Here is a 26,378-nt window from a genome sequence, read left to right on the forward strand (position 1 = left end):
CATCATTATGATCAATGCTGGTGTAAAGGCTCTCAACGTCTGCAGTGACAAGGAGAGTCCCTTCGTCCACAGTGACGCCATCGACCCTCGTCAGGACGTCCGTCGTGTCCTGTACATACGACGGCAAATTTGCCACTAAGGGTTTCAAATGGTAGTCAATAAATTTACATATGGGCTCACATGGCCCCCCAATGCCGGACACAATCGGACGTCCCGGAGGGTCGACGGGGCCTTGTGGATTTTAGGTAACAGGTGGAAGGTCGGGGTCCTAGGGAAGGCAACAGTCAGTCCCTCATACTTTTTTTTTTTAGATATAATTGCACATTCAAAGGCCTGAGTCAAAATATCCTGTAGCTTTGCCGAGAAGTAGGTCCGAGGCCAAGATGTTAATTTGGTATAAGTAAGCGGGTCCCTCAGTTGTCGAAATGCCTCACGTTCATATTCCTGGATTGGTCAGATTGCAATATTGCCCCCCTTATCTGCACCCTTAATAACTGTCACTGAGTTCTTGAAGTTGTTGCAACGCATGACTGTGTTGGTGTGTAAGGTTATCAAATTTGCGTTTTGTAGATTAGTTTTAAGAAATCTTCAGTGACCAGTTTGGTTAAAATGTCCACTGCTGTGTGTGGTCAGTACAAAGGTCTAGCCCATGACTTATTCCTTCCAAAGACCATACTAAGGACCAGGGGGCACTCATTACGGCTGGAAGAAAGGCGATTCCGGCACCTAAACAGGAAAGGTTTCTTTACAGTCAGAGCAGTCAGGCTGTGGAATGCCCTACCATAAGAGGTAGCAATGGCCGACACGATAACAGCTTTCAAAAAAGGGATAGGTGATTTCTTTAATAAACATAACATTGTGGGTTACAGTTAAATTAGACAAAATATTACACCTATAGTAGTACTTTTGATCCAGGGTTCTAGTACTGATCGCCTTTTCTCTGGGTCAAGAGAGAATTTTTCCCCCTGATGCAAATTAGCTGAATGTATCCTGGTTTTTTTTGCCTTCTTCTGGATCAACAGATTTAGGTACAGGGATTTTAGTAATACCATAACAGTAATACCAAAATAAAACTAATTAAAAAATTATAAACTGGTTTATTTGTAATAGTGCAGTAATAATAAAAATGGTAAATCATTTGTGAGGCCTAGTTCCAGTAAGTTAGTGTAGGGAGTACTTTTGGGGGAGAAAGGTTGAACTTGATGGACCTTGGTCTTTATTCAGCCTACGTTACTATGAGACAATGATCCAGCTCCTAGGATGTCAAGTCTTGATTACAAATATAACGTCTTTATTCAAGATAATTTAGAATAAGTATCCAAATTGTTTTTAATCTTGAGTAAAGAAATTAAATTTTTTTATGAAAACTTGTCGTCCTGGGAGCTGAATCATCCTCTCCTCCTTACTTGCTTGAGCGCCTGCAGGTAGCGCTGATCACGGACTCTGGGACTGATCGAAGCCATTCTAGGTTGAGCTGTTTTTTTTTTTTTTTTTTTCCTTCTTTCTTTGATTACAGGAGAATGACATAGGGAAAATATATATTCTTGTACCGTGTTGGCCAGTAGATAGAAAAATATTTAGATTTGAGAGTCCTCAGTGGTTGATACCTTTTAATGGCTAACTGAAAAGATGGTAACAAATTGCAAGCTTTCGAGACTACTCAGGTCTCATCAGGCATAGTATACCACAAAATCTGAATGACAAACTTTTTTTTTTTTCATGCTGTCTAACAAATTGGCAATTTAGGAACTTGAGAATATCTTTAACCCTGCGCCATTGTAAATTTACTTCACAGCGTTAAAGGTCCTGGTTAAAGATGGTAATGGTTTATTTGCGTGCTTGCATGCATGGTTATACTGGTCTGTATGCATGCACACTCTGCCATGTTAATGAAAACCAAAGGGGTGAAAAAAATGGCTGGTAAATAAAGCTCATTTAGGCCTTCTCACTAAGGGGTTATAATAAAATGCTAGAATTTAGAATAAAATTGAGGTGGACCAAGACTGAAGAGTTTCTTCTGAATACCAGGGTTACATAGTTAGTACATAGCTTGAATGAGTCATACTGAAAATAATAGGAGCTGTTCTTTCCTTTACAGGAGAATGAAGAACCCCACTTGGAACAAGGTATTTCATATGTTACACAGTAGCTTGCTCGTACCTAGATTGGTACATTTAATTGTTCTTATTTCTGGTGCATTGTATTAAAAAAAAAAAAGTGATACTAATTGCATAACTATATAACTTGTTGTTTTGAGATTCAATAGCTACAGTATTATCAAAGTATCCTGCGTTTTGCGGTTCTGGAGGTTTGATTGTTCCCATCATTCTACACGCTCACAAAAATTTCGTGCGTCGCTTTGGAAATTGTCTATATTGCGTATCTAGTCTCTGGAAGATCTCTTGATATCATGGTGCAGTTCTCAGAAGCCAAAATTAGTTATTCATTGAAAGTCCTTGGTACAATGTGAAAATGTTGAAGTCACAAGAAGACGGAGAATTTCAACATAACTTGAAGTTGGATTGAATTCAAGACCACATGAAGTTTAAAAAGATGCTCCTTTTTATTTCCAGCATTTTTAGTTTGTTTTTATTTTGGTGGGGGGGCATTTAGTGATTCGTATTTAATGCTTTCAACTCCATACAAATGTTCTGCATAAAGCTCCTTTCTATTATCTGTTTGTAGTATTCAAATTTGGCAGCCATGCCGGTTCCACATATGTGATTTTGTTTTTGTTCCTGGTAATTAAATTGTGCCGTTCTATTCTTATTAAATCTATAGAAAATGAGAAAGTGCTCGAGATATTGGGGGAAAGTGATAAATGTGAACAGCATAAAGAAGAAGAGGTTCCAGAAGTAGAAGACTCATTTAACCAAGAGGAAAGTTGTGTTGAATCAGAGAACCCCAAAGAGGAAGAGGATATTTTTGTGACAATCGAATCTGCAGGCAGCATTATAGATTTAGCAGGGGAATCCATTCACGGTTGTGAAGATGGAGAAAATAAAGATTTAGCGTCAGATGATAGGGAGTCTAAAGCACAAAGCACAAACAAGCAAACAGACTTTGAAATGATGGATGTAGATAAAACAAGTGGTCAGAGTAGCCAGCCTCAACCTGATCTCACTAAAAAGGAAGAAAACGAAGAAAAGCCACCTGATGGTGAAGAGGACACAAAGAAACATGAAGATGTGCAAGAGGAAAGCTCTGCTGTAAAAGAGCCCTCCTCAAAAGAGGATGATCAGAAAATGAGGTTTGTTCTCTTATCGGTATTAGAAAAAAAAATTATATTTAAAATTATATATTTTTTATTTTTTTTGCGTTTTGTTTCCCTTCAGTAAGGCAGTTTTACAATTTGGCTGTACTATGGGTATCTAAAATCTCCGATAGTTTCCTCAGAAATTATTATTTGTATTGCCTCAATTTTCTCACTTTTTGCTCTACTTTTAGAATGTAATGAAATGTGCACGTAATTTCACACACTTTTGTTTAAAGATGGGTGCTCACCTATTTTTTTACCTTTTCACTCATTTTCACATTTTCCTTTAGTTCTGCTGATGAGGAAATTGATAAAAGTGGCACAAAAGATGATAAAGGTATATAACATTGCCGATTATGCAAAATGTTTTTAGTTCAGGCTTTATTGTGTGATGCTCGATTTGTGTTTTTTGTTTTTACAGTTATCTTTTACTTGGTGTATTTTATACAATAAACTTAAAGGGGTTTTAAAACCTTTAAAAATAGGAATATTTATAACCTAAAGTGAAAAATCCATCATATTAATGTCTCAAATGGTCCTGAAGCAATAACATCCCTTTCATCTTTCACGTAGACAGCTGTAACAAATCAATGGCGGTGAAGTTTGTAAGTACAGTACGTTACTGAGACAAGCAATTGACTTCAGCAGTCATTGATTGCAGGAGCGAAGGCACTGCTGCTATGGGGGATTGACCAGTTTGTTACTATAATTAAGATACTCTTCACCACTAGCTAATGTTATAGGCAGAATAAGCCCCATTAAGCACAGGGAGAAGAAGTCCAATCATTACTTGAGAAGTACAGCCCATGAGATTCTAGATTTCTGCCTTGTGTGCAGTGCACTGCAGTCATAGGCTCTGATGGGAAGCCGTGTCGCCGCTCACTGTGGTGCTGTTTATCTTGCTGTGCCTTTCTGTTACTCCTTGGTAATTCAGAAGAAGGGCTCAGATATCCTGTATACATAGCGCTGTCCTTGTGTGATGTTGGGCTGCTGAGCCAGTATATCTAACTCCATCATATTTGAAACGGCACTATATAGCCTGTATATTGCAGCCAAACGTGTAATGCTATATCTCTGCTGCTGAGCTAGTGTATCTTCTTTTACTATGTTTGTATCCTATGCAGCTAAGCCAGGTCAATGTATGTCGCAATATGGCACATGATAGGCTTAGGTACATTAGTCTAGGAGCACACCATTAGGGTTGGTGCCCACGATGCAGATTTGATGCAGAGCGTTTTGCGCCTTTCTGGCAAAAAAAAAAAAAACGCATGCAGATTTACATGCGTTTTCGCATGCGTTTTTTCAAGCAGTTTTCCAAGCTATTTTGAGCATCACTTGGAAAAGTGCTTGACAAGTTGGTCACACAATATAAATTCATGCAGCTGGCAGGGATTTATAATGTGTGAACAACTTAGTTGCTTTAAATGTTGCATCTATAGTGTAAAAAAAAAAAAAAAACAAAAACCTGTATACTCACCTCTCCGGTCTCCTCCCGGCGGAAATCCTCTCTCCTCAGCGTCCCGCGGTATACTTGCAGGACCTGCGGTGACGTCATTTAGTCAGCTGATGGTCACGCGACCGGGAGAAGACCGGAGAGGTGAGTATACAGGTTTTGCTTCATTTCTTTTTTCACCGCGTGGTAGTCTCCTCTTCACCCCGGGTACCACACGCACCGCAATTACGCTGCAAATTTGCGGCCATTGATTTTAATTGAAACACAGCAAATCCACATATACTTGTGGGTTTGCTGCGTTTCAATGGCCGTGAATTTGCAGCGTAATCGCGGTAGAAATGGTCATGCTGCTTTTTGCAACGCAATTCGAATTCTGCGCGCTAATTACCGCATCATGTGCACAGCAGATCCGAATTCACATTGCTTTGCATGGCAGACTGTTTTACAAGCGTTTTCGCAGCCGCAAAAAACGCTACAAGAACGCTATGTGGGCACATGGCCTTACACATGATGCTATAAACTGTACTTTTTTAAATGCTACATGTGTTATGTACACATTTAGATACACATGTACTTCAATGCATACTCGTGTGCATTTATATGCACACATCTATTGATACATCTGTTAGGTTTAATTTAGATACACATCCATACTTCTATTATGTGGACACGTTCATATACTCAAGCATCTATATACATGCACACATCTACTGTACATATTCTACAGATTTAGCTCAATGTTTTGGTTTTCACAGTTTGCTACTTCAGTGTTTCTAGATCTTTTAGTCAGATGTTTCTGTGGTCACTGAAGTACAATCATAACGTTTTATACTTGGACTCTATTTACAGTGTTGTCACTTATTTTTTTTCTGCCCTTCTCCCTTAAGTGCTGGATAGCAGCTTCTGAGCCAAATGATGTCTGATGACAATGTCCAAACACTGATTGGAATATTCTGATAACCCATTCTTGCCTAAATACTATAACTTTGTCTGCACGTCACCATAACTCTGTATTTCAAGACTGAGGAGTGTGAATAAGCTCTCATACATGGCAGACAAAGGGCCTTGGTTAGGCTCCGATCTTGTCTTGAGGAGGCCAGTAGGTTTACAGTGGGAGCTTTGTAAGACCACTTGGGTAGCACAGTAAATATTGCCTGCAACAAATGAGGGATTCTAGAGCTATGATGCATAAGTTTGTTGGCTGTCCGTTATAGAACAGCTTCTAATCTTTTGCTGTTCATTTATAGTCCATATATCCACTGCCTTCACGGGGTAGTCTCCTTTCACTATACATGCTTTTGGATTTCATTTTTAATGTCCTTTATGAAAAACATAATCTTAGTTTTCCAGCTTTTCACCTCGCAAGTCCAAACAATGAGCTGGAGTTTCAGGTCTTCTGCAGCTCACGTGTCAGCCTTACCCATGTCAGAGGTTGCTCACAACACTGTACAAAGGACGTTGGATCGTTGCTGTCTGTACAGGTTTTTTTTTTTAATCTCAAGATTTATGACCTTTTTAAGTGTTTTTTTTTTTTTTGTAGGACAAATTGATGCCAGTTCTGGTAAGAATTTGTGGGTGAGTGGACTTTCATCTGCAACAAGAGCAACAGACTTAAAAAATCTCTTCAGCAAGTATGGAAAGGTATAGCTTTTTATATTTTAGATAGTCATCAAAATGTTTTAGCTGATGAAAAGTTACTTTGCTATTAGTGTTACAAAATTGTTTATGTATTCATGTAGATTTTGTTCATGCTAATTTTTTTTAGCACGAACACGTGACTGTTTTCTTCTCTCTGATCATGGCACCTTTTTTATCCTAGCTCCATACTTCTTACTGTTGACTTTCATTGTGTAATTGGATTGTATAATTGTAAGGAGACTTTAGACTTTTATCAGTTAAATTTTTTCATCTAAAGAGCTGTGGTATAAATCTAAGCCCAAATGACAGGCTACTGGCCACCGCAGACATTCTTCTCCTCACAGTGGTGCTTACAAGTTCACTATATCGTAATTTTTTTTCCCCTGCCATAAGGAGGATGTCTTGCTTATGAAGTGAGGTAGTCTGCCTAGAAATAGTGTCCAGTACTGAACCCCGATTGCTGACTGTTTACTGTTAGTTTGCCTGCGTTTCAACCTCTCAAACTTTATTCGGCATTCAGTCAACAAGCTTTTAGGCTGTGGACACTTCCTGAGCCATCACAGCCATGTCAAGTCTTGGCATAGCTGTAATTGGCCGGCGCACCATGTTACCTGGCCTGTATAAATGCAGGATCGCTGGTGCTGCCGCCATTTGCTCTGCTTAGTGTAGGGGTAGGATGCAGCTGTTGTGAGGGACAGTATTAGGTTTTGTGTGTGCGTGCACTTAAACAAAAAGCCTCTCTGTGTGTACTCTGCACCAGTGTCTGTGGGAGCAGTGTGCCTAAAATCCACTTAAAAAATATGAAGAGAGCATGAAATGAGGGATGTTCTGGTTTAGCGGTTGGTGGTGTAGCTCCTGGGAGAGGATGTGGCCATGGTGCTGCTGGTGGTGTACCTCCTGCAGTGAGAGGATGTGGTCGTTCTGTGCCTGCTACATGCAAAAAATGAAACTCCTTCCTCTGGCGCTCACAGGCGACCGGATCTTTGGCGTTGTTTTGTAGGGCCGAGTACTGCTACACAAATTGTGAGGCCAGAACATGTTGAGGCGGTGTTGGATTGGATGGCTGAAAGTGCCTCTCGTTCCTTAGCATTATTTTCCACCCGGTCTCCTGCCGAAAGCGCAGACCTTTGTCATCTGGCTTCCACCTCACAACCTTGCAAATCAGCCAAGCAGTCTGAGCCCCAAGTCATGCAGCAGTCTCTTAACCTTTTTGTGAGTCTGCTCACAGAAGTGTAAGAGACTGAGTGCACTGATGCCCAACCACTTATTATGCTGGATGATGAGTACGTGGGAGGGCTAGTGCACACGCTCTGTGGACCACCGCAGCACATCTCAAAGGATGATGAAACACAGCAAACTACAGCAGCTTTCTGCGGTATGCAGACCATGAATAAAGGCAGGGGTGAGGAGAGGGTGTTAGATGATGCTGGGGGTGATTAGGTCCTAGATGTCACATTGAGCGAAGGCGCAGTGATGTGCGCAGTATGGAAGAACAGGAGGCTGTCAAGCTCCCCAGCAACACAGCAAAAAGAGGGAGCAGGGTGCAAAAAGCACTGCCGGCGGGCGGCCCCTAGCCAGTACATCGGCTGCTACTGCCCACCGCACCGAGGAAATGAACAAACCAAAGCCAGCTCAAAGGAGCTCCCTGGTGTGGCATTTCTTAAGGAAATGTGCTGACAAGCAATGAGTGGTTTGCACGCTGTGCCGTCAGAGTTTGAAGCGAGGCATAAATGATCTGAACCTGAGCACCACATGCATGACGAGGCATCTGAACTCCAAGCATGAAGTGCAGTGGAGTGCACACCTTTAAAAAGCATGACAGATCCGAGCCTCCTCCTGCTCTTTCTTCTGCTGCGGTCTCTGCCAGCTCAGAATCAACAGGGCCACCTTCCACCCTGCAGAGAGAGACTGTGACACCATCAGTGTCACAGAACATCTCCACAACATCCCATGGAAATGTTGAGCTCTCCATCCTCCAAACCCTCAAGAGAAAGAGGAAATGCCTCCCTACCCACCCACGAGCCATGGTCCTGAATGATTGCGTTTCCAAATTACTGGCCTTTGTCAGTCTCCACTAGCTGAAATGGCAGCATTTACATTTTTTAAAAGAAAAATAATGGTGGCTTTCCCGCAGTAAGTTGTTCCCAGCCGCCACTACTTTTTCCAGGCGGTACATCCCTGCCCTGTACAAAAATTGCGGACCAAATTAGGTGTGCACTGCACAACGTCATCAGTGGCAAGGTCTACATAACAATCAATACGTGAACCAGTAAGCATGGCCAGGGATGTTGAATCTCCCTAACTTCCCACTGGGTAAATGTAGTGGCAGCTGGAACAGAGGTGGAAGACGTTCTAGTGCATGTCCTACCACCACCGAGGATTGCTGGACGTTTTTCTTTTCAGGTTGCCTCCTCCTGCTACTCTGCTTTTTCCACTGCCTCATCCAGTCACAGTAAGACCTGCACCACCAATTTAAGCGCAGGCTGTTCTGAAACGAAATCCCACAGTGTGTAGGAGCTATGGCTGGGGATTAAACAGTAGACAGATGAGTGGTTGATGTGCGATAACGGGCGAAATCTCGTAGCGGCTCTAGGCCTAGCTGGTTTGATGCTCATTCCTTGCCTGGCACATGTGCTGAATTTAATGGTGCAGAGCTTCCTAAAAAATTACCCACATATGTCAGAGCTGCTGCTGAAAGTGCGGGCAGTGTGTACACGCTTTTGCCCTACTCACCCTGCGGCTGTTCGCCTGTATGCGCAGCAACATCACTTCTGCCTTTCCCGCTCACTGCCTCCTATGCGACGCACCAACAATGTGCAATATGCTGGAGAGACTGCGAGCAGCAGCAGGCAATAGTGGAGTTTCAACTGCAGCACGCTGAGTTGCTCTGCAGAACAACACCACTTACCTCGGTGCGGACTTGTGTGCCGTGTTGCGCTTCTTCGAATATTCCACTAACATGGCCAGCGCTAATGACTCCATCGTGAACGTTACTATCCCACTTGTATGCTTGCTGGAAAAATAAACACTTCAGGTGATGGAAGAGGTGGTGGCATAGGAGGAACAGGGACCATTCACAGCGGTACCAACAGTGGCCAGGTACACAACTGTCCAGCCAGGAGACAGATATGAAGGAGCAGGAGGAACAGTGTTCACAGCAGGGTGGCACTCAAAGCGGCTCATGGGCATCACTGGATCATGGCTGGGGGGATATGGAGGACCCAGACCATACACTTAGGACAGCTTGCGGTTATCTCTGGGCAGCCTGGCACACATGAGCCAATACATGCATCAGTGCCTGCGCAATGACAGCTGAGTTGCCCGGAATGTTACCAGTGCTGATTACTGTCACCCTGCTGAATCCCCGCTACAAGCACAATGTACCATCATTACTTCCATCACTAGAGCAGAATCACAAAATGCATTTCTACAAGCGCGCTCTGGTAGAGACACTACTGATGGTGTTCCCACCTGACAGCAGGGGTTCAGTGGAAGAACAAGGCAGAGGATGTGTAAGTCTAGGATACAGATGGTGCACCACCACCCCATCTCGTAAGGCAGGGTTAGCATGGCCGAAATATGGCAAAACTTTCTAAGCACACCACAACATCTGGCACCACCATCTGATACCGATATTGGGTCTCTTTCACACTTGGGGATATTTCTGGTACTGGAAAAACCAGCACCGGAGATATCAGTGTCCATGTGTATGATACGTGGGGCAACCGTATGCTGCATCAGTATCGCATGTACCTGCGCCTGGGAATGAGCAGTACTGTTAGTGCTGTTCCTCAGCGCCGGGTGCTGTCCCGCCCATCGGTGGTACTGTCACGTGATTGCGTGGTGCCGATGGTTTATCATGACAGCTGGGGTTCTGCAGAAGACAACCCCCCACCCCCTCTGTGTGCCTGTCATTGTGAATCTCCTATGAATGCTGGCCGGTGGCTTATTTTCATGTGTACTATTGATTTATGAAATTTTCTTTTTATTTTCTGAACTTAAACGGTTATTTTTTTTTTAAACTGGGCTTCTAACTGATTCATCTGGACTGATCGTATAGTCAACCTAGGTGCACCCATAAAGTCAGTACGTAAAAAGTTTCATTTAGACAGTTTAGATATGGGAACATCAAGGTTGGGTGGTCCTTCCAAACAGACTTTAACCCCTTCATCAAAAGGATACTTGCATTTAATAGATTTAGAAATGTACAACTTTTTCTAGGTAGTCTATATTTCTTCCCTTTTAAAGACCAAACATTGTTGTAATTAGGGGAGAACTTTCTACCACGCTTGTCCAGTCTTTTGAAACCCGATGACCTGAAAGAATTTTGAATTCTTTTGATCCTCTAAGCTCATTTGTGGCCCTGATGGACTTCAGCTATTGCTACATAATGGAAAATTTGGTCTTTCAAGATATTAAATCATTTATGGGTAAAGGATAAGACTCCTTTAAAAGCATCTCAAAATCTTCCATCTGATTCACAGGAGTACAGGAACACTCAGAATTTTCAGCAATGCTACCATCCTTGTACATGATGCATAAGCCTCCAGCTGTACCTGGACCACTCTGGTTACTACTGCTCTCTCTGTATTGGCTTCTGCTCTTTTAAAGCTTGCAACAGATCCTTTGCTACCCGCCCCTTCCTCCGCTTGGAGTGGGTGTAACCCCTATGTCATAACATGTGCTGCCGGCTTGCTATCTCCTTTGCTCACCAGGATTTCCTATACCAAAAAAATGGGGAGAGCCAACCATTGACCTTGCAAAATGCTGCACACCAGATTTAATGGGGGAAGGAGATTCTAAAATAATTTAAATGAAAAATGCTCCAAGTAGGAGACTTGTGGCTCACAGATGAGAGCTATGCAGGCACAACTATCACCCCCTGTAACCTGGCCTGTCCCACCAGAGTTGACTAAGTCTTATCTCCTACTATTTGTTGGTGAAAGGACTGAAAATGGTCAAGTGTAATTAAGTTTTAATCCAGTCTTCCTGTTTTTAGAGGGCAGATCTTCCCTTGATTAAATGCTCAAAAGTGATCAGGAGGCTACTATAGGCCGTAATGTTGACTACTAGTGCTTCACCATTATTCTGTATTAAGTGTTATTTAAATTTAAGCATGATGTGTTTTTTTTTTATTATTATATATAGTTAGCCACAAAACATGTGGGGATCGCCCGTGTTTGTCACAGACAAAAAATATGCAGGGATTGCCTAACAGCCGCAAAACATGCGGCCGTGGGGACTCGAACACCTTACTCGAGCATCCGCGATACGCTGTTCATACCCGAGCGACCTAGACAAACTCCAGTAATTATCACTTGCGCTCATCACTAAGATTGATAGAAAGATGCAAATCAGTGGTAGGAGCATGGTTGGACCAAGAGGCATGTGGGCAGCTGGTCCAGCAGTCCTAAAACACTTTATCTTCTGCTGATTAATCACTGATTGTATTGAAACAGCAGCACACAGCCTAATAAGTGAGACGTCGCTGAAATCCTAGTCTGTCCCTCCTCATGCTACCCTCCAATTACACAGCAAAACCTGATGACCGATTTTTTTCAATTTTTTTTATTATTATTATTATTAGTACTTTTTGTAATATACTTCAGTACCATATTTTGGTTCCTTCTCTCCCAAACGCTATGCATCCAAACTCCTCAAACTATTAGAGAAGGGTAGTTGGCACGTAGAGGAAATCCCTTGATTGATTCCAGTGCAGGGATTGCAGTTGATAGGAGATAAAACTGGGCTCTAAAACTGCATGACTGTGTAGTGCTTGGGGTACAATGATGCACAATAAAGTAACGAAGTATATTACAAAAATTCATAACTTTGCAATGCATGAATAATCAATAAAGAGATGAGTTGCTCTTTAGCAGAACTCTCTAAAACATATGTAGGTCTATCTATATTTCTGTGTAATGTTAGCCTGAATTTTACTGTAAGATCTGTTCATTTATCACTTCACTTATTTTTTTTTTTTCTCCCAGGTTGTTGGTGCAAAGGTGGTAACCAATGCACGTAGTCCTGGAGCACGTTGTTATGGATTTGTAACCATGTCCTCTTCGGAAGATGCTACAAAATGCATAAACCATCTTCACCGAACCGAACTTCATGGAAGAATGATTTCAGTGGAAAAGGTAAGTAATTATGTGCACGGACGAGTAAGCCGAATACCTGATTCTGTAGTTCGAGAATATAAAACCAATTTATCAGATGACATAAAGTAATAACGGTCATCAGTCTGCTCTGTTTAAGGCTATGTGCCCACGTTGCATTTATGAAGCAGAAAATTTCTGCTGCATAAATGCAAGTTCTCTCCCGGAAAAACGCATGCGGAATTCCGCACGCGTTTATCGCGCATTTTTCGCGGGTTTATCACGCGTTTTCCACATGCGGAATTGCCTTGCGTTTTTTATGCATTGGACAAAGGCAATTCCGCTTGCGGAAACGCAAAATAAATGACATGCTGCGGATTTTTGAACGCGGCATAAACGCTGCGGAAAAATCCGCAGCATGTGCATAGAACTTGCGGAATCCCATTGGGGACCATGGGGTGCGGATATACATGCGTTTTTCAAGCGTTTACGCTGCGGAAATTCCGCAGCATATACGCTTGAAAAATGCTACGTGGGCACACAGCCTTACAAAGCCATTCAAAAGGTGGCTTCAAACACTGGATATTGGAGAGGACGGTTTTCTAAAGATTTGGCAGGAGAATCAGCTGTTAACATTGGTGGTACATTTTTTATTTTTTTTAAACCGAAAAGACTGACCGGCACTTCCAAAACAAGAAATGGGTGTGTTCAGGTGCTTACTAGGAGCAGCTACTTCCATATACAGTACAGACCAAAAGTTTGGACACACCTTCTCATTTAAAGATTTTTCTGTATTTTCATAACTATGAAAATTGTACATTCACACTGAAGGCATCAGAACTATGAATTAACACATGTGGAATTATATACTTAACAAAAAGTGCGAAACAACTGAAAATATGTCTTATATTCTTGGTTCTTCAAAGTAGCCACTTTTTGCTTTGATGACTGCTTTGCACACTCTTGGCATTCTCTTGATGAGCTTCAAGAAGTAGTCACCGGAAATGGTTTTCACTTCACAGGTGTGCCCTGTCAGGTTTAATAAGTGGGATTTCTTGCCTTATAAATGGGGTTGGGACCATCAGTTGTGTTGTGCAGAAGTCTGGTGGATACACAGCTGATAGTTCTACTGAATAGACTGTTAGAATTTGTATTATGGCAAGAAAAAAGCAGCTAAGTAAAGAAAAACGAGTGGCCATCATTACTTTAAGAAATGAAGGTCAGTCAGTCCGAAAAATTGGGAAGACTTTGAAAGTGTCCCCAAGTGCAGTTTCAAAAACCATCAAGCGCTGCAAAGAAACTGGCTCACATGAGGACCGCCCCAGGAAAGGAAGACCAAGAGTCACCTCTGCTTCTGAGGATAAGTTTATCCGAGTCACCAGCCTCAGAAATCGCAGGTTAACAGCAGCTCAGATTAGAGACCAGGTCAATGCCACACAGAGTTCTAGCAGCAGACTCATCTCTTCAACAACTATTAAGAGGAGATTTTGTGCAGCAGGCCTTCTTGGTAAAATAGCTGCTAGGAAACCACTGCTAAGGACAGGCAACAAGCAGAAGAGACTTGTTTGGGCTAAAGAACACAAGGAATGGACATTAGACCAGTGGAAATCTGTTTTGGTCTGATGAGTCCAAATTTGAGATCTTTGGTTCCAACCACTGTGTCTTTGTGTGACGCAGAAAAGGTGAACGGATGGACTCTACATGCCTGGTTCCCACCGTGAAGCGTGGGGGTGCTTTGCTGGTGACACTGTTGGGGATTTATTCAAAATTGAAGGCATACTGAACCAGCATGGCTACCACAGCATCTTGCAGCGGCATGCTCTTCCATTCGGTTTGCGTTTAGTTGCACCATCATTTATTTTTCAACAGGACAGTGACCCCAAACACACCTCCAGGCTGTGTAAGGGCTATTTGACCAAGAAGGAGAGTGATGGGGTGCTACGCCAGGTGACCTGGCCTCTACAGTCGCCAGACCTGAATCCAATCAAGATGGTTTGGGGTGAGCTGGACCACAGAGTGAAGGCAAAAGAGCCAACAAGTGCTAAGCATCTCTGGGAACTCCTTCAAGATTGTTGGAAGACCATTTCCGGTGACTACCTCTTGAAGCTCATCAAGAGAATGCCAAGAGTGTGCAAAGCAGTCATCAAAGCAAAAGGTGGCTACTTTGAAGAACCTAGAATATAAGACATATTTTCAGTTGTTTCACACTTTTTTGTTAAGTATATAATTCCACATGTGTTAATTCATAGTTTTGATGCCTTCAGTGTGAATGTACAATTTTCATAGTCATGAAAATACAGAAAATTCTTTAAATGAGAAGGTGTGTCCAAACTTTTGGTCTGTACTGTGCAACTAACAAAGTAGTACTCTACAACGCTAATTATGCAAACATGAAATATATGAAATTTGAATAGCATTTCTGCTGTAGAAAACACTTTTATATTTTTAACAGTTTCTCTGCCTGGATGCATTCATTTAGGGAAGGAAAAGACTATTCCAGTCTGTATATGTGGTGTAACAAAAAAAGACCAAAATGAGCCGAAAGCTATGTTCACACGTTGCGTGTTTGCTGCTTTTTTTATACACATTTTATGCTGCATTTTACAGTACCAGCAAGGGCGATGAGACTTGAGAAATCCACTTTTTTTTTTATTTATTTATTTTTTTTTCTTGATTGATTTGGAAAACTGCTTTATTTTTACAAACTACAGCATGTCACTACTTTTAGCGTTTTTGCAGCTTTTTTTCACCCGTAGAAAGCAATGGCTAAGTGCATAAATGAAGGTATCAGGCTTTGCTGCGTTTTTGGTGCAAATCTGAGTAAGTTGAATGGTACTTTTTTTTTTTTTTTTTTTTTTGTATGCACTAAACTTTATCAGCATGTACAAAACACAAATGTACCCTGACAAAAATGCAGCAAAAAATGCAACGCAGGTTTCTTTATCACTTTTTTGGGGAGGGGGGACGGGACAGGTAACCGTGGGTGTATCCTGCTGTTGCTAGAAAGCTGTCTCTAGGCAGAAAAAAAAAAAAGAATTCTCTCCACCTCGGCAGTATACACCCACCGACTGGCACAAAGCTTGTCAGTTTTTTTTGCTTAGTGTAGTAGGAGGCGGACCTTGATCAGATCCCAGATCTGACTTTTCCTTTTCCAGATCACGGTTGTGTTTAATCTTTAAACTTTCCGTTTCAGATCTTTCTACAGGGTGTAATTTCTCGAATGGTATGGTGTCACCCACATCGTCCACTCTCTGGTCTAGGCAGGACCTTATCTCCTGTCACCTCACGGTCCTTCATGATGAGTCCCTGTGGCTGGTCCTTGCCTGTTCCCCAGCCCTCTCCTCGGAGCGTACTGGGAGAAGATGGTGGCCATTCTAGTTACCTTCCCCATTTTAGAGGTCTACAGTCTTCTGCACCACCTGTGGCCATGGTGGTGCGGGAAGGAGGATGCCGTTCCCTTCCAGTGACCCTCCCTCTCACCTGGGGGCTCCTGATGCCATCTTCACATACAAAAAGGAGGAGTCGGGACTCAAAGATCTAAGTACCACCTCTCCTCCACAGTGTGTGTGTATCAGTGGAGTCTGCAATCAGCTTCTCCGTAGCGTCACGTTAGATGATCCACAGCACCGTTTAATCTAGCCCCTGGCTTCGCCTAGTGCCTTCTCCTATGGGTACGCCCCCTTCCCTGCCACGCCGGCCAATCAGCGTGCAGCTTCCTGCTCGTGCTCTTGGCTGGGTCACACCCCCTCCAGTGCATTCCAGCTTATCGTGTGGGAGCTCCTTTCTGACCTACAGCAATCCTTCTTTCTGCTGACCACTCCACGTTCCCCGGCGGACCTGCTGTTACCTTTTAAGAGCCTATTGAATCGTCCAGCTCATATCTGTGGTGGTGTTTAGCAGCGGGCTCTGCCTCGACCCACCCACCACTTCTCCTGCACTCAGTCTCTGATGCAGTCAAAGCTCCAGCTGCATCTCCAGACTCAGCCCGCAGCACCTGCTCCAACGGGTCAGCGCTGGCAAGGCTCTTCTCTTCAGGTCGGGGTAGGCTCTGTCCAGGCTGTATTTTTATTTTCCACAGGCTTAGAGCTCTTAAGCAATATTCCTCAGGCCCCTACATATGCCCAGACCCAGGGAGCCTCACTCCTGCCCCTCCCCCCACTATCATTCATTACGCCTGCGCCCTCTGCAAAAAGAAATGGCCTACAGGCCAGACCTTTACCTAGTGCCAAACTTGCAGGCCTTCCACCATGCTAGCATCACAGGAACTCCCCGCCACCCTGGACGAGAGCACACCCCCTAATCTGGAGAGGGCTGTTGCTATTTCTCAATCAGTATCTGACCTAACCAAGGTATCACAGTCCCTGGTGCAGGTCCTAGAACTATACCTGTCTGCTGCCACCAGTACTCCGAACATCCCACAGGATGATTCGCACGCATCTCACCACCACTCTCAGAAGGGCAGATCAAGGATTAGATACAAGTAGCTGGCTCACTCATCCAGCTCTCCAGCCCTGTCTACATCCTGAAGGATGCCCATAGTATCTCGCACCTCCTCCCCTGAGGTGGCTCTGGGTTTCCGAACCAGAGTCAGATTCCGAGTCCGACACACATCCGACCTCAAAGATTCAGGGCATGGTCGACAGCATCCTATCGACTGTTAACCAGACCCTTAATATTCAGTAGGACAAGTGTCCCTCTCCACAACCACTCTCTCTAATTCAGAAATGTAACCTGTCCTTCCTGGACATTTTCAAGTCACAAAGAGTTTGGAGGAATCTCTACTAAACATTGGGAACATCTAGAAAAGCGCTTCCCCAGTAGCAAACCATTTGATATTTTATATCCTTTTAGTCCATGCCTCATCAACAAGTGGACAGTCATCGACCGTCGATCCGCTAGTCTCCCGCCTGTTTGCTAAAATGGTTCGGTCTCTGCCTGATGGCTCCTCTCTCAAGGGCTACACCGACACACAGATTGGATCTCTAGCCAAATCAGCCTTTGAGTCTGTTGGTGCATCCCTCTATCCCACCTTCACTAACGCGTGGGTAGTCAAGTCTGTTTCTGCCTGGGCAAAACTCCTCCGGTAGGGCATCTTATCAGCCACCTCCCCAGACAAGCTGGCTGACCTTGTTGATCAAATTGCCCATGCAGGGAAATATTAAATGACCATGTGCCTTGACGCTGCGAGCTGTTCAGCCCGTGTTACTAGCAATATCATTGCAATATGAAGAATTCTCTGGCTCAAGGCCTGGAATGCAGACCCAGCTTTCAAGAAGTCCCTTACCAATCTTGCCTTCGAGGGTCCAAGCTGAATAAAATCATTTTGGATTCTGCCTGCGGTAAGAGCACCTCCCTCCCTCAGCCTAAACCTAAATGCCCTTTCGCAAGGAAACTTTCTCTTCCATTTAATCCCTTTTGTCACGTCTCCTGCTCTGGGACCTCCTACCAACAGGACTGTTCTCCCTCCCAATGGGAGAGAAGGAAGCTGTCCTTTTTAAGGCCACCCCTAACTGGGGCTGTTCTTTAAAGACCTCAAGCTCTAATAGATTCTGCATGAGGGGTCACCCCCACCTGGGATTCCTCCCAGGGTGGGCGGCTGTCTTCTACTATTCCGGGACACGTGGCTATTCGTAGTAGACGACGCCTGGGTCAGAGAGATTGTGACCTCCGGCTACAAAATAGAATTCTCTCCCACATCCCCAGGAAAACTTTTTTTTTTTCAGGTCCCAGGGTTCTTTCAAGCAATTTCCTCTCTGCTGCAGGCAGCAGTCATCGTGCTGGTTCCCTCTCAAGAATGCTTTTCCGGTTTTTATTCCAACCTTGGTTGTTCCTAAGAAGGACGGCTCACTGTTCGATTCTGGACCTTAAGTGACTAAACAGAGTCCATCTCCATCACTTCAGGATGGAATCCTTTCACTCGGTGATCCCCTCTATGGAACCCGAGGAGTTCCTCCTCTCGGTGGATATTCAGGATGCCTACCTTAACATAACGATTTGTGTTTTCCTTTGATTTGCGGTTCAGGGAAAACACTACCAGTTCACAGCCCTTCCCTTCAGACTAGCCTCTGCCCCCAAGGTGTTAACGAAGGTGATGGCAACAGTCATGGTCATTCTCCGATCCAAGGGGATGACCAAGAGATCATCCAGATAGGGGATCATTATCAAGTGTCCGTTCTATTGAGACTGCTGCCAGAGCCTTCAAATCACCCTGGACACTCTAGCCCGACAGACACGGGCTGGATGGTCAACACTGCGAAATCTGCCCTGATTCCGTCTCGACACCTAGTTTTCCTACGCATGTTGTTAGATACCATTCGCGCCAGAGTCCTCCAGAGGAAAAGATCTCTGCTCCCCGTCTTGGGATTCACTCTCTGAGGCGCCCATCCCCACACTCTTCGTCTCTGCTAGAGCATGATGGGGAAGATAATTGCCGCCATGGATGCAGTGCCTTTTACACAATTTCATACCCGCCCCCTTCAGCCAACCCTCCTGTCTGCTTGGGACAAGAGGATCTCTTCCCTGAGCCGTCTCATTCTTCTGCCTCTTAGTGTGAGGCAGTCGTTGGCATGATTTATTCTCCCCCCTCCATTCGATCCAGGAGATCATTCCTTCCTCTCCACTGGCAGGTTGTCATGACTGACGACAGTCTCCTCGAATGGGGCGAAGTCTTCATTGATCACACACTCCATGGTCACTGAATTTCTCGAAGTCTCCCTTCCCATCAAACTTACAGAAATCAGTACCATCTACCTAACCCTTCTGCACTGGCAGGATCTCCTAGCTAGACATTCAGTTCACATTTAACCCCTTTAAAGCCCAGGACGCATTAATTCGTACCTGCGCCCTGGGGTTTAAGAGTCAGGTACGTATTAGTACGCCCTGTGATTTCGCCCGCACACAGGTTGTGCGATCGCCGCCGGATTTCAGCGGATGGCATCGGGTGTCAGCTGTGACAATGTGCTGGGAGCAATACTGCACCGCTCCCGGCACATTAACCCCCGCAGTGCTGCGATCGAAGTCTATCGCAGCATTGCGGAAGCAAGGGGAGGTGATCGCCGATACTCGCCTCTCCTGCTGGCTGTCTGCCGCGGCTTCCCGGATGTTGCCATGACAACCCGATGTCATCATGACAACATCTGGGTCACCAGACAGCAGGAAGATACTTTGGTCATGCGCAGTGCATGACTAAAGTATCTTTTGCATCTGCAGCGCTGACAGCCTGTATAGCACAGGGATGGTGCTCCATCCCTATGCTATACAGGCAATCAAAATAAAAAAGTCAAAGTCCCATAGTGGGACAAAGTATAAAAGTAAAAAAAAAAGTGTAAAAAAAAAAAAAAAAAAATCCTGAATTGTTGTTTTTTTGTTTAATCTGCCTCCCAATAATCGGAATGGAAAGCGATCAAAAAATGTCACGTGCCTGAAAATGGTACCAATAAAAGTCAACTTGTCCCACAAAAAACAAGCCGTCACATGACTGTGGACCAAAACATAAATCTAGTTTTTGCATCGCCATATTTTGTGAGCTATACTTTTTTTTACAAAAAAAATGTCTTTTAGTGTGAGACAGCTGTCAATCATAAAAACCCGATATGATTCTGTAATCGCACCCACCCGAAGAATAAAGTCGTCTAATCACTTAGACTGCACGAGGAACGGAGTAAAAAATAAACTTTAGGGTTGGGGCTAGGGTCAGGTTTTTTTTATTTTCAAAAGTAAAAAAAAAAAAAAAAAAAAAAAAAGCGACTAGTGTTGCGCGCAAGTGCTCGCTACTTGAGTTGGCATCGGTTGCTTGGGTATGCACTGAGTATCGCGGGTGCTTGAATGACATGCTCAAGTCTCTGCCCCATATGCTTCGCAGCCAAAAAAAACCTTGCGGGGATTGCCTGCCATGCACGAGCGCTTCCCGCATGTGTTTTTTTTTTTTTTTTTCTTGGTTGTCTAATTACCGTGAAACATGCGGGTGGGGACTCGCGCATGCTCAATACAAGGTGCATATCTGAGTACCCGATGCAAACTCCAGTAGCGAGCACTTGCGCTCAAGACTAATGACAACTTATTCAATATGATGACCTAATGTTATCAAATTCTGTGTCGTACCTCTGGGTTCAAAATGTTCACTATACCCCTTGATAAAATCCTTGAGGGTTGTAGTTTCCAAAATGGGGTCACTTGTGGGGGGTTTCCACTATTTAGGCACATCAGGGGCTCTCCAAACAAGACATGGCATCCGCTCTCTATTCCAGCCAATTTTGCGTTCAAAAAGTCACACAGTGCTCCTTCCCTTCTGAACTCTGTCGTGCGCCCAAACACTGTATTTTCCCCACATATGGGGTATTGGTGTACCCAGGAGAAATTGCGCTTGTTTTTGGGGTCCATTTTCTCCTCTTACCCTTGTGAAGAAAATAAAAAAATTGGGGCTAAAACATCATTTTGTGGAAAAAGTTTGATATTTTTTTTTTTTATTTTCACTGCTCCACTGTAAAGCACTTGGGGGTTCAGGGTGCTCACCACACATCTAGATAAGTTCCCTGAGAGGTCTAGTTTCCTAAATGGTGTCACTTGTGGGGGGTTTCCACTGTTTAGGCCCATCTCCAAACGCAACATGGCGTCCGCTAATTATTCAAGCAAATTTTACATTCAAAAAGTCAAATGGTGCTTCTTTCCTTCCGAACCTTGCCGTGCGCCCAAACAGTGGTTTTCCCCCCACATATGGGGTATCTGCGTGCTCAGGGAAAACTGCACAACAAATTTTGGGGTCCATTTGTTCCTGTTACCCCTGCAAAAAATTTGGGGTCTAAAGTAACGTTTTTGTGAAAAAAAATTTAAATGTTCATTTTTTTCCTTCCACATTCCAAAAATTCCTGTGACGCACCTGATGGGTTAATAAACTTCTTGAATGTGATTTTGAGCACCTTGAGGAGTGCAGTTTTTAGAATGGTGTCACTTTTGGGTATTTTCTGTCATAAAGACCCCTCAAAGTCACTTCAAATGTGTGACATATATTTCTGATTTAAAATGTCAAATTTAGAAAATTGTCACATTCTCGCCAAATTTCCTTTTTTTTTTTTCACAAACGCATGTGATATCGAAGAAATGTTACCACAATCATGAAGTACAATATATCACGAAAAAACAGTCTCAGAATCAGGGGGATCCGTTGAAGCGTTCCAGAGTAATTACCTCATAAAGTGACAGTGGTCAGAATTGAAAAAATTGGCCCGGTCATTAACGTGCAAACCACCTTGGGTGGTAAAGGGGTTAATCAGGCAACGCCATGGCTGTGGCATTCATAAACCACCAGGGCGGAACACGCAGCAAATCAGTCATGACGGAGGTCTCATGGCTTCTAGTTTGGGCTGAGTGACACGTGCCAGCAATATTTCTGCAGTTCTTTATTTACAAATTGCCGTAAGGCAAATAAACCCTAACTAAGGATTCTATAAAGATGAATATATAACCTTTATTTAACTGTTTAATAACTAATGTGCAAAATTAAAAACACAAGTTTGTGTTGGTCATTTCTTAGATTATGTGCCCACGATGCAGAAATGAAGCAGAAAATTTCTGCAGCATTTCTGCATCTCCCTGGCAGAAAAAACGCATGCAGATTGTACATGAGAATTGTACATGCGTTTCACATGCAGATTGACAAGCGCTTTCCAGGCGATTAGCATCACTTGGAAAGTGCTTGACAACTAGGTCACACTATATAAATCCATGCAAACGGCATTGATTTATATAGTGTGACCGTAAAACAATGCTTAAAATAAAGCTATACTCGCCCCCGATGCCCCGGCGTGTGCTGCAGCGCTGCTTCCTGGCTCGTTCCTGGCTGCCGGGATATCGCGAGACACAGCGGTGAAGGGCCCGCGGTCACATGACTGTGACGTCACCAAAGGTCCTTCAGCGCTGCCGGCATGCAGAGAGAAGCCGTCGGAAAGGTGAATATAAACTTTATTTATTTTTTTTTTTATTTATTTTTTTTTACAGGTACAATGGTACCCAGGTCTGGATGAGAGTCTTCTCTCCTCCAGAACTGGGTACCATCCGCACATTGAATCGCATATTTTCAGCAGCAGAAGGGAAGGAAGGGAGACACGGATCCATTACTAGTGGGTAGGCGGAGCCCCACAGGATAGTTCACCTCAGATTAGAAAAAGTGACGACCGGCCCCTCCAGCTTAGGCTCCTCCTACTCCATGTCCTTCAGTCTAAAAATTTGAGGTCTCAGGGGGTCTCGGCACTGCTGGGACCCCTGACCCTCCCCTGGCAGATCTGCGTACCCCCTAAGGAGGTCCCCGCAGAAGCCTGCCGGCCCCGGGGGATTCAGGGCGCTCCCTGGCGGAGACGCACACCGCATCTTTGGGGTCCCTGCGCGCTCCGACGTGGGGGGGGAGCAAAGGGCCATGGCGCCACACATACCTGGGAGTCCCTGTGGCGCTCAGCTGGGTAAGTGCTCTCTGTGTGTGGAGTGCTTCAGCGGCTGCTGTGGCAGCCGCTGTTACGGTCAAGTGGTGACTGCCTGTTTTTTTGTCTTTGCAGACGGTGTATGACGTTGACACCACCGCTGCATTCACTGTTAGCAGGGGAGCAGGGACGGAGGAGCACGGCTCCGTTAGTAGGGGGCGTGGCTTCGCGTCTCTTGGCTTCCTGCCATCATAGCTCAGGCAGGAAGCTCCCAGGAAAGCGCGCGCATTCACTTTTAGCGCGGGCTCCGTTGGTATGCACGGGGGGCGTGGCTTCGCGTCGCTTGGCTTCCCACCATCATAGCTCAGTCAGGAAGCTCCCAGTAAAGCACGTGCTGAGCTGTCCCCGCCCCTCCTGCTTCTCTCCACTTCCGGGTCCTGCTAGCTATCTGCCATTACCTCGTGCACCTCCTGCTCTCTGCTCCCCGCTCACACACCGACTCGGGAGGAGCAGTCACCGCGGCCAGCTGGTGAGTATCTTCTGCTTTTTAAGGCAGAAGATCCCCCTTTCTCACTTTTACAGCGCAGAGCACCTTAACTGGCCTGTTAAGGCAGACAAGGTGGGCTTTATCCGGCGCTACCGCTTCTCTGCTGAGAGACACTATGGGACGCGCTCCTCTGCCCTCTTAAGGCTGAGGGGTTTTGCGTGGTCTGCAGCATTAACCCCTTCTGAACGGGGTCTGGCCTCATCAGGGCAGTTAACCCTTTCTGGAGGTGCACGCTTCTGGTTCAGAGGGTGCATCTCCCCAGTCTGTTAGGTTAACTTTTGCCCTGCAGTGCTGGGGTAGCTTTTCTCCCTCTAAGGAAGAGCTTTAACCCTTCAGTGCTTGGGAAAAAAAATTCTGTGGGAACAGGCTGTGATAGCGAAATCACACATCCTCGGTTACCATACCCATTGTAAGACGCTCGCAACTGACATGGGGGCCATGTCGGACAAGGGGGCGCGGACCTCTCTCCCGACCCGTTTCAGGATCGGTCACGCATATCCGATACGCCCAGGTCTTCGACGGCGTCGGGTTCGACTCTGGTCGGGGGTCTCAGTGATGTTAAAGTGGAGGCGCTCACTCGCTCCATTGACAGCTGATAGTCTTTCTGACCTCCTGGGTCATTGGGTAAGTCCCACCCGACGTCACAAGGCAAGAAGCGCCACAGGCCTGTGGTGGTGCTGTCTCCTCCGCGCAGCGCATCGGAGGCTTCGGAATCACCGACAAGCTCTGCTGGTGAGATCTCCGATTCTGATGAAGAGGATCGGCAGGGTCGCTCTGCTTCGCTTTCGGGCCGCGTGGATGCTCTTATTGGAGCCATGCGGGAAGCGTCACAGCTGTCTGAAGAGGTGACAAGGCCTGGCAAGTCGGCCCGGCTGTATCAGGAGTCGCGTCGGGCTCGTTCGACACTGCCTTCGCATGATGAACTTAATGAGGCGGTGGAGAAGGAACGCCTGTGTCCGGATAAACGCTTCCAGGGGATGCGGTTTTTTGATGCCCTGTATCCCTGCTCCACGGAGACGATCGTTAATTGGGTCCCCTCTCCTGAAGTGGACGTGCCATTGTCTCAGCTGAGCAAATCTTCTTTGCTTCCTGTTAAAAGAAAGGCGAGTCTACAGGATCCACTGGACAGAAGAACGGAGTTAGCGGCGAAGTCCATCTACGAGGCCGCGGGTCATGGATTCCGAGCGGCCTTGGGGGCCATGTCGGCTGGTGAGGCTTCTCTGAGGTGGTTGGATCAGCTGCGGACGGCGTGGCAAGATGGGACTCCGCTGTCTCAGGTGGAAAGGCTTTTCCAGCTGTTGGAAGAGGCGGCCCGATATGGCAGGGATGCAGTGCTAGATACTACTTCCGTTCTGTCCAGGGCTCAATCCTCGGCCGTCAGTCAGGAGAGCACTGTGGCTTAAACAGTGGACTGGAGACTCTGTATCCAAACAAGGTTTGCTTAGTCTAGCGTACAAGGGCGGTCAGCTTTTTGGTCAGGACCTCACGGAGCTGAATGCCAAGGCAAAGGCCAAGGATGCGGCTTTGCCGCAGCGGAAGGCAGCGGCTTCTACGTCTGGTAGGTCAAGTGCCGGTAGTGGTCGTCAGTCCTTTCGGCCCAGGGGACGGTTCGGTCAGCCCTCTTGGAGATCGGGTCGTCCCTCGTCTTCCGGGAAAAAGACCACCCAGAAATCCCGTACTCCCTGGAAACATTTCCGTCAGGACAAACGGGAGGTTGACAAAAAGCCCACTAAAGCGGACTGACGCCAGGAACCCTCTCGAGGGCTCTCGGGTGGGAGGTCGTCTGCTACAATTCGGGTCGATTTGGGCGTCCCACGTATCGGACGCCTGGGTGACGCGGGTTATGTCGGCAGGCTATTTCATGGAGTTTCATTCTCGACCGACCCCTCCCCCAGACAGGTTTCGTCAGTCACGCATCCCGTCCGAGCCCAAGCTGGCTGCCGCACTGCTGCGGAGGGTCGACTCTCTTCTGCAGCAGGGTGTGGTGGTTCCGGTTCCGCCGGGGAAGGGAGTTTTACTCCAACCTTTTTGTGGTCCCCAAAAAGGAGGACAAGTTTCGCCCCATTCTGGACCTCAAAGAATTGAATGTTCATGTCCGGACCTGGAAATTCCGTATGGAGTCTCTTCGCTCTGTCGTGGTGGCCCTGTCACAGTACGATTTCTTGGTGTCTATCAACATCCGTGACGCCTATTTGCATGTCCCTATCGGCAGGGCTCACCAGCGCTTCCTGCTTTTCGCCATAGGTCAGGCCCATTACCAGTTTGTGGCCCTACCATTTGGGTTGGCCTCGGCGCCCAGGGTTTTTACAAAAATTCTGGCGCCGCTCTTGGCGCTCCTTCGAAGGCAAGGAGTTATGATTCTCCCCTACCTGGACGACCTGTTATTTGTGTCGCCCACAGCGGAGGAGGCGGTGACAGCTCGCGATCTCTCCCTTCAGCACCTGGAGGACTTCGGGTGGCTGGTCAATTGGATGAAGTCGTCATTGGAGCCGTCACAGTCCATCCTGTTCTTGGGGATGCATTTCGACACGGTACGGGCAGTGGTGTCCCTGCCTCTGGACAAACAAGCGAACCTTCGTCACCATGTCCAGGCTATGAGGTTGGCGATGGCGATGTCCCTTCGTAAGTGTATGCGCCTTCTGGGTCTGATGGTGGCGGCAATGGAAGCGGTACCGTTTGCACAATTTCATTCCCGGGGTCTCCAAGATCTTATTCTGACCCGTTGGGATCGATCGCCGGATCGCTGTATCAGTATCTCCCGCAGGGTGCGAGAGTCTCTTGGATGGTGGTTACGTCCTTGGGCTTTATCCTTGGGGAAATCCTTCCTCCTCCCACGGTGGTCGGTCATTACCACCGATGCCAGCCTGACTGGCTGGGGGGGGGGTTTGGAACGATCTCTAGGTTCAGGGGGTCTGGTCGTCAGAGGAGTCTTCTCTGCCGATCAACATCCTGGAGTTGAGAGCGATATTTCTCTGCC

The 26,378-nt window shown here is 45.7% G+C and overlaps 1 protein-coding gene across 3 annotated transcripts in view; it reads left to right on the forward strand.

The window, feature by feature from the left end:
- LOC141167079 (scaffold attachment factor B2-like) overlaps positions 1-26,378 on the forward strand; it is a 183,333-nt gene that overhangs the window by 41,016 nt on the left and 115,939 nt on the right. For all 3 annotated transcript variants that reach the window (XM_073654455.1, XM_073654621.1, XM_073654535.1), the window contains exons 4-8: positions 2,099-2,126; positions 2,782-3,250; positions 3,547-3,593; positions 6,250-6,350; positions 12,338-12,487. In XM_073654455.1, coding sequence (XP_073510556.1) covers positions 2,099-2,126; positions 2,782-3,250; positions 3,547-3,593; positions 6,250-6,350; positions 12,338-12,487 — 795 coding nt within the window. The remainder of the gene's footprint in view (positions 1-2,098; positions 2,127-2,781; positions 3,251-3,546; positions 3,594-6,249; positions 6,351-12,337; positions 12,488-26,378) is intronic.

Source organism: Phyllobates terribilis, unplaced genomic scaffold, assembly GCF_046119375.1.
Source record: "Phyllobates terribilis strain yellow unplaced genomic scaffold, ASM4611937v1 Scaffold_1__5_contigs__length_1240528914, whole genome shotgun sequence".
Classification (NCBI taxonomy): domain Eukaryota; kingdom Metazoa; phylum Chordata; class Amphibia; order Anura; family Dendrobatidae; genus Phyllobates; species Phyllobates terribilis.